This window comes from Echinococcus granulosus (assembly GCF_000524195.1).
Source record: "Echinococcus granulosus chromosome Unknown EG_S00017, whole genome shotgun sequence".
Lineage (NCBI taxonomy): Eukaryota > Metazoa > Platyhelminthes > Cestoda > Cyclophyllidea > Taeniidae > Echinococcus > Echinococcus granulosus.
In genome coordinates this window covers 1113928-1130007 of record NW_020170397.1, presented here as the reverse complement: position 1 = coordinate 1130007, position 16080 = coordinate 1113928, and the positions used below count along the sequence as shown (strand labels likewise).

The 16080-nt window shown below is 44.7% G+C and overlaps 1 protein-coding gene across 1 annotated transcript; it reads left to right on the top strand. All coding sequences in view use genetic code 11, as the record gives it.

Moving 5' to 3' along the window:
* Window positions 1–135: 135 nt before the first annotated feature.
* Window positions 136–15857, top strand: EGR_03394 (CD109 antigen; the record flags this gene model as incomplete). Its single annotated transcript, XM_024492643.1, has 24 exons — window positions 136–198; window positions 3200–3331; window positions 3369–3531; window positions 3574–3687; window positions 3729–3931; window positions 4005–4253; window positions 4329–4514; window positions 4679–4795; window positions 5046–5108; window positions 5314–5658; window positions 5733–5925; window positions 6172–6412; window positions 6744–6975; window positions 7453–7701; window positions 8317–8475; window positions 8694–8989; window positions 9451–9942; window positions 11304–11586; window positions 11669–11830; window positions 11967–12206; window positions 12502–12669; window positions 14782–14887; window positions 15193–15374; window positions 15468–15857. 24 exons carry the CDS (start codon window positions 136–138, stop codon window positions 15855–15857), a joined length of 5028 nt encoding a protein of 1675 aa, XP_024353044.1.
* Between the last annotated feature and the right edge of the window lie 223 nt (window positions 15858–16080).

Here is a 16080-nt window from a genome sequence, read left to right as displayed (position 1 = left end):
AGCCCTCCTATTAGTGACTTCTGGAACGGTTGCCTTCGGCCACAGTGTGACTAGTGGGTTCGTACTGTCTCTGTTCCACCCCTACCACCGGATGATAATGGCAGTGTTTATAACCACAGCGGTCGGTCGGGCACCATGTCTCGCCGGACGCGCTGTTGTTGGAGGCCCTCCAGTTTGCGAAGGTCAGACCCCATCATGGTCTGTTTTCTTTTCGTTGCCAATACCTTGTGGGTAAATGTAGCAATGCAACATTTGCAGTGGCTGATGCGCAACTGACAAACGAGACCAGCGTGCGGCAATAAATTGAGGAGGGTGGACGCTCGTCACCAGTGTGACCCGGTCTGCAGTAGTAGCATGCGTCGTCAAAGCATTCTGTTTAAATACATAACAGAATAACTGGGCAGGGCTAGGGCCATTATGCGCTTTTGGATATTTTCTTATTCGACAAGATGGGGAATTTTTAAGTCTTGATCCAACACCACACCTTTGACAAAAAGGATTAAAATAGGCATCGGTAGTGGTCAAAAAGTGCCTTTACAAATGTCACTTTTAGCGTCTGTAACTCATAAGATATGGAATATCATAATTTTAGCAATTTGTCCAGTGAATAGCTGATTTGGTGGAGACTCAGATTATCTCTACTTTTGGAAAATTCCTAGTAGTGAGCTCTACATAATAAGTGCCGCTAGAGTGGAATCAAGTTATGAAGAATATCAGCTGACCCCATAGGGATGTCTATCTTATTTTTCTCAAAACAGTTTCATCATGGTCTGTGAGCGTGATATTTCTCCTATTGTCGCCTTTCAGCAAACCTACTAAGAGACGCGATCGACATGCACGAATTAGTCTGTGCCCCAAAACGTCCGATATTAAGTGGAGACACCTTGATGAACTCCTTCTACCATAGTTCGCCTTTTGAGGAAGCAATATTAAGCAATTTTTGCCAGGCATACATGCCCAACAATCGGGAGGTCTCATTCTTCTTAATGTGTGGGATTATCAAACCATCTTCGATCCTACGGTTTAACCCGAGACATCACTCAAAGGAAGTAGGGGTCATTTCGTAATTTTATATTTTGTTGAACCACATAGTTGGTTAAGCAAGCTGCCTAATCTACACAGGATATTCTCCCACTTGACATTATAGCCTTCCGAGCACTGCATAGCCCTGTACCCGCACTGTCTGTTCATATTAATGCATCTTCATCCATTTCTTTGCGGACTACTGCTACAGTGACATGCTTAGATGTATGGCAAACTACACGGCACTCCGGGTCCCAGAAATTTTGCTTCCACTCCGAGGCCTGGCATTTGTGGCACGGTCCTCGCTTGTATCCTCCCATTCAGCCTTCACATCTTTAGAACGAAGGGACTAATCGGATTTGTACATATTTTTTGCTTAGTGTAGGTGAGGATAGATGCAAGTTTAGGGAGACCTGGACACAGAGGTCTTCTCTGGTTTGGGAGATACTGACCATGCCTCAATCACGGGGTTCAAGTAGACTACCCGCTTTTACACTGAAAGGTGCATTTAAACAACATGAGCGTTAAGCAATACTCCTTTGACATTTCTGCGTGCTAATGCATAGTGTTCTGCAGTACTAATTTGGCCTACTGCGATATAACGGAAGACTCAGGGTGCATAAATTACTTCTCGGGGAAATTTAGGGAGTCACAACACCGAAAAAGTTTGATGTACATTTTACTAAAATCCGATTTTCTTATAAGGCCCTTGTCTGTGCATAAAGTAATTTACAGCAAATGTAAATATGGGACATTTAGTGTCATAGCCCAAATATTACCTCGTCATGTCGTATTCACATGCATAAAATATTAAGGCCCGTGGATTCTTTGCACCAAGAAAAATTTTTCATAAACCTTCTATGCGCCATACTTATACAATCCTCAATGAATATCAATCCAAAAACAACCACCAGTTTAGTAATTAAGTACCATGGATGCCTAAGTACTAGCGAAATTTCTCGTTATTGGATTTATCATCGTAATTGTATAAAGTACTTGCTTGTTAAAAAGCAGCTGATTAAGGTCGACCTCATTTGTTTTTATCATTAATTGGTTATTTATTTTTCGGCCCAGTTTTATAAACATACTTTCCGTCGAATGAAAAATTTGCATGAAGCGTTCCCCGGCAACAAATGTATACAATTTGGCAAGTTAGAGTTACTTTATATTTTTGAAACCTGAGCAATTTTTCCGATTTGCTTTGACAGTAACTTGATTTATAGGTGCTTCTCCTAAATGGGTTTAAAGCTTTTTGTTTCGTGGTTGTAAAGCAACTCAATTCCTTAAGCTTAAATTAACTATTCCTTATTACTTTACTATGCTGTTCCTTTTTCACTTTGCGTGGCGGCATTTAAGCCAGCACCAAAAATCCAGGTTCTCATTGATCGCAAACTTGTTCACATGTCTGCTCTTTATACAGTGAGATGATCACATACTCCAAAATAGCCATTTAGTTTCTTATGTACAACTTCTAAAACATAGTAATGTTGTTTGAAAAATGTCAGCTTATACATTCCTGCTTTACAAGACCATAGTTGCCGTGATGTTAATGAAGCTACAACTTCCAGTCATATATCCTGTGGATGTTTAATTGCTTTGATTTTTGACTTCACCTTATTTTACGGAAGCGTTATATTTTAACAGTACTCTGTTGAGAGAAATCTTTGTAGCTTACTAAGTACGTTTTAATAACCGTTTCTACTTTTCAGTTTTTGCATCATTCTTTCGTTCCTGATCTCCCCAGCGGCATCCCAACAAATGGGTGGCTACATGCTAGAGCCCATACCGTAAGATCTTCTTCTCGCGTCACAACTTTTTTAAGTTCGTATATCATTTTAGCACCTCAACGTGTCAGGCCGGATGAAGATGTTCAAATCAGTGTCTCCATTTTAAGAATGATTTACCCAAGGATCATAATGCGCCTTGCAATTAAGAAGGGCGTCGTGGAAATGATATCAACTTCGTCAGTTTTCCTAGCGACTGGAACACGAATTCTTCACATGAGAGTACGAGTTTAAATCCTTACCATATTGTCCTTTACTATCTGTTGCAAAATCAATTTCTCATGCAAGCTATTTCCAAGAAAAACTCCAGTGATTTTCTTTGTGCAGGGTGTAAGAATATTCTGATTACACTTATCTGTGGCCTTTTTATTAAAACGTCTGATTCCTTTTAGGTTCCGAACCAGGCGTCTCAGGGCGAGTACTGGTTACACCTAGATGGTTATATAGCCACCAACAGCTCTCTTCTCTTCCAAAACCGTACAATGATCCAGCTTTATCCCAAGACAGTGTCTCTTATGATTCAGGTAAGAGGGGCCATTAACTGTCTACAGTTTATTAAAGACGAGCAAGCCGATTTACCACCAAAATCAGGTCGTGCGGTTTCGAGTTATACCAGTGCAGCCTGACTTAATGCCATGGTTTGGTTCCCTTGTTTCGGTGGAAGTAGTTGACTCTTCCAATAATCTTTTTAAACGATGGCTCAATCCAATGACAAACATTGGGGGTAAGTGCTGCAGGTGGTTTCTATTTCCTCTCTCTTTCTTAGGCATAATTGAACTCGATTTCGCTCTGGCCGATCAAGTCAACGAGGGAGATTGGATGATTCGGGCTCGACACGAAAAGCATATGGTAGAAAAAACATTTAGAGTGGTCGAGTACTGTAAGGGTTGCCTTTCCTTTTCCTATCTGGCATTTTCACAGGGGCTGCACTATGGGATGTCAACGTGACTATGCTTCCTCGGTACTCGGATGAAGATTTTGCTCTCACTGGATTAATACAGGCTAATTATACCAGCGGAAAGTACGTTCGTGGGAATGCAAGTGTTATCATCGAAATGCGTGAGCGTGGGCCCGATATGTGGTCCAAACCTCCGGCTGGAACTGTTAAGCGCACCATCACACAAGTATGAAATCACCGTGCTACTTATTTATTAATAGTAAAATTATATAAATGAAAGCGTTTTATTTTTTGTTAAGATGGACGGTCACGCTGCCTTTATAGTACCCCTCTTCGAGCTGCGATCCCAACTTACCGGAAGCGTGGGGGGCGCAGAACCTTCATTAGCCAACATGGATATTTGGGCAAACGTTTCCGTGACAAATTGGTGGGAGGGAGACACTCGAACAGGATGGGCTTTCACTCAAGTTTTCTCGGCCAATTCTAACATTAAATTTCTCGGCGGGGGTGTTCGACTCTACAAGCCAGGAATGTATTTCACCGCCTATGTAAGTGATTTTAATGCAACCATACTGACTGCCTCGAAGGGGCTTTCATTGTGACTGTTGGTATCGCTTTTACAGATGGTGATTTTCACTGCAGACGGTCGGCAGCCACTCTACATAGGCAATCGAAGAGTGCGTTTGACAATCTCGTGTGCAGAGGGTGCAGAACTGAGAAGAGTATTTCTGCCCATCCCAGATGACTCTCTGATCCAGTATACCTTCCGTCCCGTTGCTGAAGATACATGCACTAGTCTGCTTCTACAGGTATTTTCTCCTCCTTCTCTCCCCTTCCAACTCTCCTCCTAGTCATTCTTCGCTTTGAGAAACCCTCGTGATTGAAATGAGCTAAGTAGAGATGACTTAATTGAGTCGAATTTCCATACAGACTATGTTGTGTCTTTTGAAAAGAAATTTCTCCGTGATTTAAGGCGTCGTTCATAGACGAAAAATCTGTGGTTCTTGCGACCGCCTATCAGCGACTATTCAAATTCCAATCTCCGTCCAGTACGTACCTGCAATTAACCACCACCACCCCACAGCCACAGGTTGGTCCTTGATTTAACACTCCCATTACCTTCTCCCCTCATAAACTCCACCTTTATTCATTCGGTTGTGTAACCTTTAATTATCCAGACAAACAATTGTGGTTCTGCTTAAAATTAGCATCGGTGTCTATTTTTCGTCCCCCCTTTCCCCCCTCCTTTAGTTGCACGATAAGTTATTGGTCTAGATCTTGTTACAAGAAGTCAAAAACAGCCATGATGTGTAACGCTGTCGCGTTTGTAAACGTTTCAGGTTGGCCAGTACATGGTGTTAAACGTGGAGACGAACTATCCCGTGGACACTATCCACTACTTGGTATGTCTTTGTCGCTTGGCTTGGAACTGGCAAATATAATAGGTTTATTACTCCATCTAATTAAGTAACCTTTTCAAAAATGCATCCTAATCGGAGTGAACCAATGTCGGCATCAATTAGAGGCTACACTTTCACCATACAGAATGAATGAACAAATAAATAAAAGCTACTCGAAATTGCCAAACTCTTATTTGTCCCTTCATAGGTCACTGCAGGTGGAAACATTATCACCTCTGATCGCATATCGATGCGCAGCATGGTCACATTTCGATCCTTCTCGATCGCTATCTCCAAGGCGATGGCACCGATTTGTCGGATTCTGGCATTTTGCATCAAGAACGACGGAGAGATTCTCGCGGACAGTTTAACCTTCTTCACCAACTACAGTCGAATAAACAATGTGCAAATTCAAGTGAATCGAGGGAAGGACTTGAACCTAGACACCGTGGAGATACGAGGATTTGCCACGCCTGGATCCTATCTCGCAGTGAACGTGCTCCATGCCGACTTGTTTCGATATGACAGTCCTTCCTTCATCCAGGAAAACGATGTGTGTCAGGACGTAGTTGATAGATGGTTTGGGTTCGTGTGAATGGATACTCAACTGCTTCTTTTCACTTGTAGGTGGTTAATGAGATGTCCATGTACGAAGCGCACGCACAGATGCCGTATGAGTTCACGTGGTACAACAGCGCGAGCCAAGTGGATCGCGTCTACGTGCCCTCGCCCACTTACGGCGCCGATGCTAACTCCACTGTGCAGAAGTCTGGCCTCGTTATGTTTACCGACGCCAATTTCACAAAGGCCAACTTCTATCGTGAGTGATTGCCAGTGAATCATTAGCCGAATTCCCTCCTACTAATCTTCATCTCCTAAACACGTCAGAATCCCAAATAATCAGCCAAACTATTACTAACGTATTCGACTAAAAGAGGGGTTTTGTGAACTGGAACACGCCTACGAACTCCAGCAACTGAGGTTTAGGGTCATATGATGTCGTAAGCCAACTTCTCCCCGAATCAGCGCTTTGGGGAAGGTTTGCCTCATCTATTCTTGATGACAGACACCTGCAACGAGACGGAGAACCCGGCGCGTGCGCTGCCCTGCTACGCGACATCAGGAAGGGAATGCTACTCGCGAGCGGAGCGCTGCGATGGCATCAACCAGTGTGTTAATTGGGCTGATGAGGCTGACTGTCCGGAGAACACCACCGCGCCGCCAAAGCTACGCCAGCTCGGTTCCTTCGAGATGCTCTACCGCAACTGGGAGGACGGCGCGTGGATGTGGCACAGTACACCCGTCAAGTGCGTCTCCATTTTTACCCTTCCTGTTTCATTCTGGAGTGCTCTGTAGTCAATCCCAAATACTAGCGAAAGTCTAACCTAATATGAGCTGATCCGTTCCCTCGGTGTCTATCTGAGGATTAAATTTGATTGTGATAGTGGGTATATAAACAGTCATAGGCGTGATTGACTGTGGTGTTGGCGGGTTGGACAGAAAGTATTGGATTCAGCAGGTGGGGGAAAATACTTTGATTCAAGTGCTTTCAAATGTGAATGAGCCTTAGCAACAGATATTCATAAGGGTGTATTTGCTGATCAAGATTGATGATAACAACGGTAATGTCGTTGGCAGACCGGACGGGCAGATCCAATTTCGCGTCCCACTACCAAAGATGGAAGCAGGCTGGGTGGTGGGAGCGTTTGCAATGGACGTCTCGGAGGGCCTCACGCTCAACCACGCTCCATTGCGCTTTGACGGTGCACGCCGCTTCTACTTCACCCTTGAAGTCCCCGAGGTCGGTTTTTGGGGCGAGCAGTTTGGTGTCCGTGTCTGCCTCTTTAACTACTGGACATACTTCCTTGAGGTATATTACCCATCTTCTCCTCCCTCATTTTCTCTTCTCCCGTTTCATCTAGCTGTGGATTATTTAAACTTTTTCTGATACAGAGGTATCAAAAATAGCCCAAAATTTGCAATAAATCATCTTACTCTAGATACTGAAGAAAATTGCAACAATCTGGAGAGATATTTATCCTGCCCATGTGTCTTTTAAAAGCATGACTGGCGTACCGATGCAAAATTCAACACAGCCTTTAAAGGATTTCCATGTACAGCTACTTTAAACGCAATTTCTAAAATTCTAACTCAACTGCAATACCTCTGAAACGCAAGAAGAAAAGACTGATTAGGACTGGGCTTATGAAGATGGAATTAATAGCATATGCTCTTTTGAACTCTTCACATTACCATTTATTATGGGTGGTAGATGTCTCTGTCATTTACCCTAGTCAATTGTGAGAGTGGTAAACCTACAGAGAGCCTGTTTTCTGTCACCTGTAAGGCACTGGTCCGGGTGAACGCGAACCCGAGCATCGGAGTGATTCGAGTTCCCTACGGAGGTCTGACGACAGCCTGGGCACCGCCCTACTCGGTCAACGAGACCGTGGAGACTTTGGTGTACCTGGACGCCGGCGAGTCGAAATACGTCTATCTACCTATTTTGCCTCGTAACACGGGGAACAATACCTTCACCATATGTGCGTTCTCGTTCCTTGGGGCCAACTGCGAGACGCGTTCCATCTTCGTGCATGTATGCGACCAGTACCTCCATGGACTTCCTTATCCATCACGTCCTTTTATAAGTGACCGCTTTACTAGTTGCTGAGTAGCCAGGTTACTTTTTTCTCTCGAATGCAACTGCACATAGATGCCAATATTTGTGGTGGGTGGATGGAGGACTTTGGAATGATCGAGTGGACTTATTGTGGGTAAATTAACAAATGAATGAATAAAGTGAAAGATGTGTGAACGAATGAATGGACCCCCGATAGGTTACTGGGAAGGTGGGTCTAGAAAGGCAAAATATATCAGGATTGGAAGTTTGAATGAATTTTGAATAATTGGACTGATTGATATCGGAGGAGTTCGAAATAAGAGACAAAACCAATTACGATGAATGGGTAATTCTGAGACGGAGGGATTGAATTTGTGGTGAATGTAGGGTTGGATGAATCAGAAATTATTGGACGGATGTGGAGTTAATAGAGTACGATTGGATTAATGTATACTAAATGGATAGAAGGATCTGGAATTCAATGGATGAATCGCAATCGGACATTTAAATTTGAAATATGTGGCTAAATTTGGAATGAAAGTGTGGATGGGCAACTGTAGTGTTTGCATCTTCTTTTTACAATTTACATAGATGAATGGCATTCCGAATTACTTTCACACCTCTCGCTTCATGGATCTCACCAGCTCCAGTCGGCTGTTTGTCAACAACTTTCGCGTGATTGTGCCGGAGAAGTTTACGGTGCCCGAACAACGGGCGCATCGCTTCATTCCCGGCTCGCAGAAGGGCGTGGTTAGTGTTACGGGTAAGCTGCTTTTACAGCAATTACGAGCGGGAGGTGTACTTACTCGTCTAACTTGAGCAAGTCGATGTAATTCCATTCCACTGTTTCACAGAATGGTGCAGCAGATGTCGGGTATCATTTTGAGAATTTAACTCCATTTAGAAGGTATATCATAAGCACCTCTGTGATTATGCGAGATTTGATTAATTTCCCCTTTTCAAAACAGATCATCACTGTCTTATTTGCGCCCAAAGGTGACGTAATTGGACCCGCACTCAGCCGTAACTTTGAGTATGCAAGCACTGAGAATGTCCTACGATTATCCTACGGAGCGGCAGAGAACGTCTTTTTCGAGTTGGGTTTCAATCTGCAACTGCTTTTCTACCTGCGTGGCGCCGGCTACCTGCCCAACGACGTGATGCTCGCCGGAGTCAACTACTGCTCCATCGTCCTGCAGCGTGGATTCACGTACTTTGACAACTCCACCGGCGCCTTCTGCAATTTTCGCGACCACCTTGACCGGTTAGTCGTCTGTATTCTGTGAATGGGTTTTCTACGCTGTGTTGACTAGCTAACTAACTCCACCTTAGAAGCGAGCTGAGTACCTTCGGTCTTTAGCACATTCGTTACCGGCCTCACGTACATGTGAATCCTATTTTTTTCACCTGGGCCCGAAGTCATAAACGTGTGACACATATTTCCGTAGTTGCACTGATACCCTCTGTAGACAGACTAATGGCTTTTAAAATAATTAAGTGACTGTGAGGCCCCTCTGGCAACTGTGGTGACCGATTTTATTCCAAGATTCTGGTAGCGAGCATGTCCATTTTCACCAATGTCTAAAAGTTAGCCTCCATGGTCTCTCCTATAGCTGGTGCTGGTGGTCCCTGCTGTTTCAGGCTAGACCTCCGAGGTTAGAAAGTATACTCAAGTCTACTATATGAAAAAGACTGATGATTTTGTGCATTTTGTATCACAATTAGACCCCATGCCCTTCCGACAGCATTCGCGATATGGAACATGCTACTGGCGAGACTGACGGAGTGGGAGCGGTGGATCTTCGTAGAGGACGAAACGTTTGTACGTACGATAACCTTTCTGATGGAGACGCAAGTCAATCAGACGTCAGGAGCGGACCCCATGCTAGTGGGCAGTTGGCCGGTGAAGGGGGAGGGCGTGGTGGTGGTGGACCGTCGATTCATTCCTCCAGTGAACGAAACACGGTGGCCAAATCCCACGGAGCGTGAGGCGCACCGCCGTCTACCCACGGCGGCTATGGTAGTGGTAAGTCTACGGGGCGCCGGCACTTCGCCTCCCAGCGGACGCGCCGCCGATCGCGCCTCTCGCGTAGTCAGCCTCGCTGTTGGGTTCATTCGACAGCATGTTCTCAATGTTGACGACCTCTTCGCCAAAATCATTGCCACCTATGCACTTCAAGTTGCTGCCGGAGCCAACGCTCAAAACGAACTTACCCAGTATGTTCATCTTCCCTTATGCTTCTCATCTACTGATCCACGCAATCACTTGCCCATTTTGTGCTGACTGAATGACTAGAATGGATGACTGAATAAGCGCCTCAAAGACTGACTAACTGACTGAACGACTTTGTTGCTTTTTTACTTACCAACTTTGCATGCATGTGACGCTCAGATTTTCTTGTCTGAGCTAGTGCATCACATTAAATCGAAGACGAAGTCTGCTAGTGAAAGTGTGGATGGCAACTTTCTCACATATACTTTAATCTTAGTGTGTGCAGTTTTTTAAGATGCTGTTTTGTATACTTCCTTTATGAATGTTTGTATTACTTTACTTCCTATCTGACATATTTATATGCCATTCAAACCATGGACCTTTTGTAGCGCTCCGAGGTTTTTCTGAAGACTACTAAGTCATAATATTAGGGTAGATAATGTATTGCTGCTATACAGAAGGGCTGGGGACTACTAAAATGGTTTAGAGGCTAGCTCAACCTAAGAAGGCACAATGGCAGAGCCCCTGGTTGGCCTTTTTGCAAAAACCGAGAGTTGAACTGCAAAAAAAGGTATTACAAAGCCCCTCCTCCCTTTAGAGTGCTGTCCACTGCATTCCCCTTGGACAACCTTCTGTGTCAGCCACTATGGTGTATTCGACGCTGTAAGAAAAATGTCCACAAGTCAACCATGCTACTCATTGAATTCCTATTCGACTGAGGGCATACTTGACCTTTGGCAATTCTACCGTATTGGGGAACGGGGAATATGGTGGCCATCACGTGTGTCCATAGCTAGTCGTAGGGATACTGGTCTAGAAGCAGAGTCATGCAACAAAGGAAGAAATTTGACATAGTTCCATGAAAATAGGATTTTGCGTCTATTCCCCCTCATCACGGTGTTCTCACCTCAGTGCCTCTCAGCCATGCCTATCTAAGTTTTCTCCAAAGAGTAAGGAAGTGGAGCAAGTATCGCGTGTTCACATAATTGATATCCTCCTACGGGCATCGTAGACAGCTCCGTAATGGAACTTTCCCGGTGGTTCACCACTAGTGTCTCTTCACTTGTAAACAGTTTCCTATACAGTACGGGATTGGTGTAGTTACCAAAGGTAGACGTCATTAGTCCCAGATTTTCGTATCCGCGGCAATATACCCTTCTTCTGCCCCACTAAAGGTTATTTCTCAACAGTAAATATCAGGATGGATGTCATTTAAGATTGTATTCGCTTTCCTCTGCCACCAAATATAGCGCCCTTAAGTCTTTTTTTAACAAAATATGCTTCTTTTTTATTGTATTAGCATAGTGTATCTCTATGCAAAAACTGGTTATTCAATGAAGGAAAGTTGTGTGTTTGTCCCATGTAGAGCGATGAATCAGATCCAAAGGCGTCACCTGAAAGCGGATCATGTATACTACTCGAACTATCCTATCCCTCCACCAATCTATGAGATTGATCAAGCAGGTCGGCGAATCGAGAATCCACGGGGTGAATGGCCCAATGACGGCTACGGAGTGGCGTGCTCAGCGCTCGTCTTCCTCATCAAACTTGAGACCAATGCCTGGAGTCCCGCAGTCCACGAGGCCCATGACATGGTAAACTGGCTCACTAACCAACGTAATCACGTCTCTGGCTTCACTAGCACCTTCGTATGTGCTCTACTTTCTGTTCTTTGCTCTCCTTTGATCATACATTTTACTGTTCTCACCTGACTGTGTGCGTGCCGCTCAGGACTCGCTAGTGGCTCTTCAAGCTCTGCGCAAATTCGCTTTGGCAGACAAGAATCGTGCTCTCTACAAGATGTCGGTGAGGCAGAAAATAAGCTCCCTCAAACAGTGGGAACCGGAGATATGGATCGTGCCCGACAACTACTCCACGCTCTCACGCACTGTGGTAGGTGATTGCTAACCCCACCTTTGAAGTGATCCTGGCTACTTAACCCGTCCATTGAAACATGTTAAGCCAATCACTTAACACGAAGACTCTTGTGGTGACAACATTTACCATGCAAGTCTTTTTTGAACTGCAGTATCCACCACGATCTGTGTGGGGCGACGTAACGCTGGCAGTAGAGGGCACTGGACTCCTAACTCTTCAAATGGATGTCAGTTACAACGTGGAGTTTCCCGATATTCAACGCGAACCTCTCGACCCGGAAAATCCTCTTAGATTGTACCCCAGTTTCGACCTTGAATGCACCCCCACATTTACAGGCAGAAACAACTCCCACATGCGCATGTCCGTCTGCGGCAGCTGGACGGGAAATCATGTAAGCGTCCACTTCAGTGCACACCTCATTTGGCCCTCAAGGGAATTGCCCTTCAACCAAGATGTTTGATACTTAAACCTTTAAAGAAGTAACTTTCATGGTTTTGTATTTTATGTCTGGTTTAAAGGATGTGGACACATTTAGCCAAATTTCCGCTTGTTTTAATATTTACTACGGAGAAGAGTTTTATACAATTTAATGTCCTTTTAGCTGGTTCGCGAAGTGTATACCAGCCACCGACCAGTATGAGCCGTTGTCAGAAAGTTGAGGATTAAAGGACCCTTCTACCTTTTAGCCTTTGGAACCAGCCAATGAGAGTGGCATGGCAGTGTTTGAAGTTCGTGTGCCTACAGGCTACGTGGTACTAAATAACGAGCTTCGGGACTACGTGCAAAGTGGTCAGGTGCCCCGGTTGATGTACGCTCGTTTCCGTCCCCACTTTGTTCATTTTTTCTTTAACAAGGTGAGTTTTGTTGTGGGATGATTGATTCCTCCGCCCAGCGGCGGTTCGCAGGCCAGCGGCATCACTGTCCCATTGGTCCGATGTTTCCCGCTTCATTCGCTCGATAAGGCGCGCGCCACAAAGGCAGCACGGACGTAGATAAGCAAGTGCTGATGCTAGGGGACATCATTTTTTCCCAACGAAACCAATTCATCATACTAATTTCTAATTTATCCTGGGAACAACTACCCCAAGCACTATCCCAACTACCCCCCAAGTGAAACTGCGTTTCAAACTAGGTTAATGCAACCGTAAAATATCGAAAAGAACTCCCAAACTCTCTAAAGTTTTCCATTTTTTCAAGCAGTTTAAATGACATAACACGCTTAGTAAGGCACGTACAGCGACTCCAAGTCTTCGCTGAAGACAAAATAAGTTATGATATGAGCGCAGATAATGTACTGTAGGGCCGAAGGGCTGCCGGCATGACTCGGAGGTTAGCTCGCCCTAAGAAGGTACAGTGTCGGGCTTCGTAAGTAGCTCCTTTGCCAACCTATTGCAGATCACCTCTCCTCTTTTGAGCGTTATCCCCATCGTCCCTTCTGGCTAACCTTCCGTGTTCATCATCACAACATAATCGGTGCCGGAAGAATAACACCAACGAGCCAACCGAGCCAGTCAATAATGTCTGTGCAATTGAGGAGATACTTAGCCGTAAAGTCACTGATACCTCTTGGTAATTCCACTCCGTCTAGAGTTTTGGCCTGTATAGAAAGTGTGCCAAGGGGAGGAGAATGTTCTGGACATCACGTGTATCCATAGCTGGCCCAGAAGCGGAGTGGTGTGACAAAGGGCGAGATTTAACATAGTTCCGCGGAAGAGAGGTTTCGCATCTACTCTTCCTTATCACGCTGCCGCCCAACCATGCCTGAGTTTAGTCTAGCTGGTGGAGAGATGGAGGAGGTATCGCGTGTTCATATGACTGATCTTCATACAAGTATGGTAGACTGCTTCATAACGAATTTTTCTGGATGTTTTACGGCCACGACTAATGTCGCCTCCATTGTTAATAGATTCTCTGCAGAACACAAGACTGGGGGCTATTTTTCGACCTTCCATTATGGGTCGTTGGGATTTCTTCCGCCCCGGTAAGATTAATCACTTAGCAGTAGGAAACAGGATGATTATGCCTTAAGGTCGGATTGGCTTCCTGCTGCCACCAATATAGCACCCAGAGACTTCCCTGAAGATGAACGAAGACGTTGCTTGCGTAGAGTATGTATCGCCAACATACTGCGGGGCTTAGGATTACTACTATGTGCCTATTCGGGCCACCCGGCACAGGCGCAACTGCGGTGCACCTAAGTGACCCCTTTAACAAAATCAAGAGTTACACAAATAACCAACGTATTACAAAGTCATCTGCAGAATTCCTTTTCAAGTTAGCATACGTTCATAATTTGCATTTCAGTGTGTGATGAGGATAAAAGATTGTACTATGTACTAAATCACCTGGTCACTCCTACGCCAAGGTCATGTCGAGGTCAATATTATTTAATGCCAATTAGGTCTTTCCGACATTTCTGTTTGTCAAATGCGTGTCATATCAACATAAACACATCCAAAATATCACCGTTTTCTAGGAAATAGGTGTGTGATATGAGCGAAAAATGGAGATCCTGAATTAGGAGTTGACATTTACCAGGTATATTCATTATGCCGAAAGGTTCTGTGTAGGTGTAAGATCCACAGTGCCTTATTATTGTAAAAGTTTGCTAATAATAAGCTAATTCATTGAGCTTTCTGAATTACTCTTCTGATATCACGAAAAGACTCCTAGTCGTAGCAATTTTTTCGTAGGATAAAGGTATTGCGATATTGCCGGTCAAATTAATCCCCAAGAAACCAACAAAGCAACTCTTATCCTTTTGTGCCCCGCCCAAGGGAACACGAAGGGCCTCGGAATTCCTATACAATGGTTGTCCTTACCGTAAGCACCTAGGTAAACGAATTTCTTCCTTGAAATCTCGCACATCGGTGCTGATCACGGGGTGGACGCATGGGAAACATCTAGCGGTATCTGGATATTCATGGCAAGATTGTCCAACTCAACCCATCATATTATTTTTTCAGTTAACAACGGAAAGAACTTGCGTTGAATTCAATGCCTCGCGTTTCTATCCGGTCTCCAACATGACTGATCACCAAATCTGCCTCGCATACGAATACTACGAACCGGGTGAATTTCAATTATTCCCCATTCAATGTAGAAAAGATTTAGGGCTGTGTGGTTTGTAAAGGCAACGAGCCGACATTAATGACTAAGTTAACACTCACAAGCACATGACCAACACGTTCACAAACGAACTTATCTAAACACACAAAGTACGGAAGGAATTTTGGAAACATTTTACGGGTGAAACGTATTTCATGTTGACCTCTCAAATGACTGGCACAAATACTGTAGTCAGCACAAATTATACCGCACCAAACTATGCGCCTCAACACAGTGAAAACTTTCATTTTTCAATTTCTTTGTCACAGGTCGATATAACAACAGTATGTATGAAGTAATCTCCCTCTACACCAACACAATTTGCAGCGTTTGTGGATCCTTCCAATGCCCCTACTGCCCGGATTATAACGGCGCCGTCTTTAGACAACCTAGCCCCTTGCTCCTCTTGGTCATCCTCCTACTAACATTGCAGCATCATCACTGGACCCTCGTGTTACCTTTTGCTACTGCATTTTGTTTTGTACCTGTCTCTCTCCCTCAAAAAATAAAAGTCCCCCACTGAGTCCAATGACAATGGCTCCAGTGGTGGCGGTTGACGATTGGCGTTGAGCCTCGCGATCACATTGAGATGAGGACTAAGGGAGGGACAACTGAGCTACAAAGTCGGCGGGAGGCACAGTGGACGCCAGGTATGGGAGATCCCATGCACGTCCGCAATCGACGGATCGATGCCACAGTGCCATTGGCCAGCCCGCCGCGACCTACCGAACTGCGCAAAAGAAGGCAGCATCACGCGCGCCCACCCTGTGACTTGGTATTGGCAACACGACGACAGCCTCGTGCCACGCCGTTGGATTGCCCCATACCCTCACTACACTATTACTTACAAATTTACAATTCCCAAAGAAAGAGATCACCGGATGAAGTTGAAAGTGAGAAGCACACTAACAGGAAAGTGTCGAAGGTGAAGTGAAACCCCCAAATCACAACGCAAAGCTGGTGTTAGGCAAAAGCTTTTTTAATTATGCGCCAAATACGCACACATAGAGATGACAAAAAGAACGAAATTAATGCTGGATAAATGAAAGGCGCATACATAGGGTGGAGATAACTGCCCTGATTGCAACAAAGAATCTGGGCTAGAAGTGACACAGACGCACGAAAGTCATCTGTTGGACGAAACAGTGAGAGGAAAA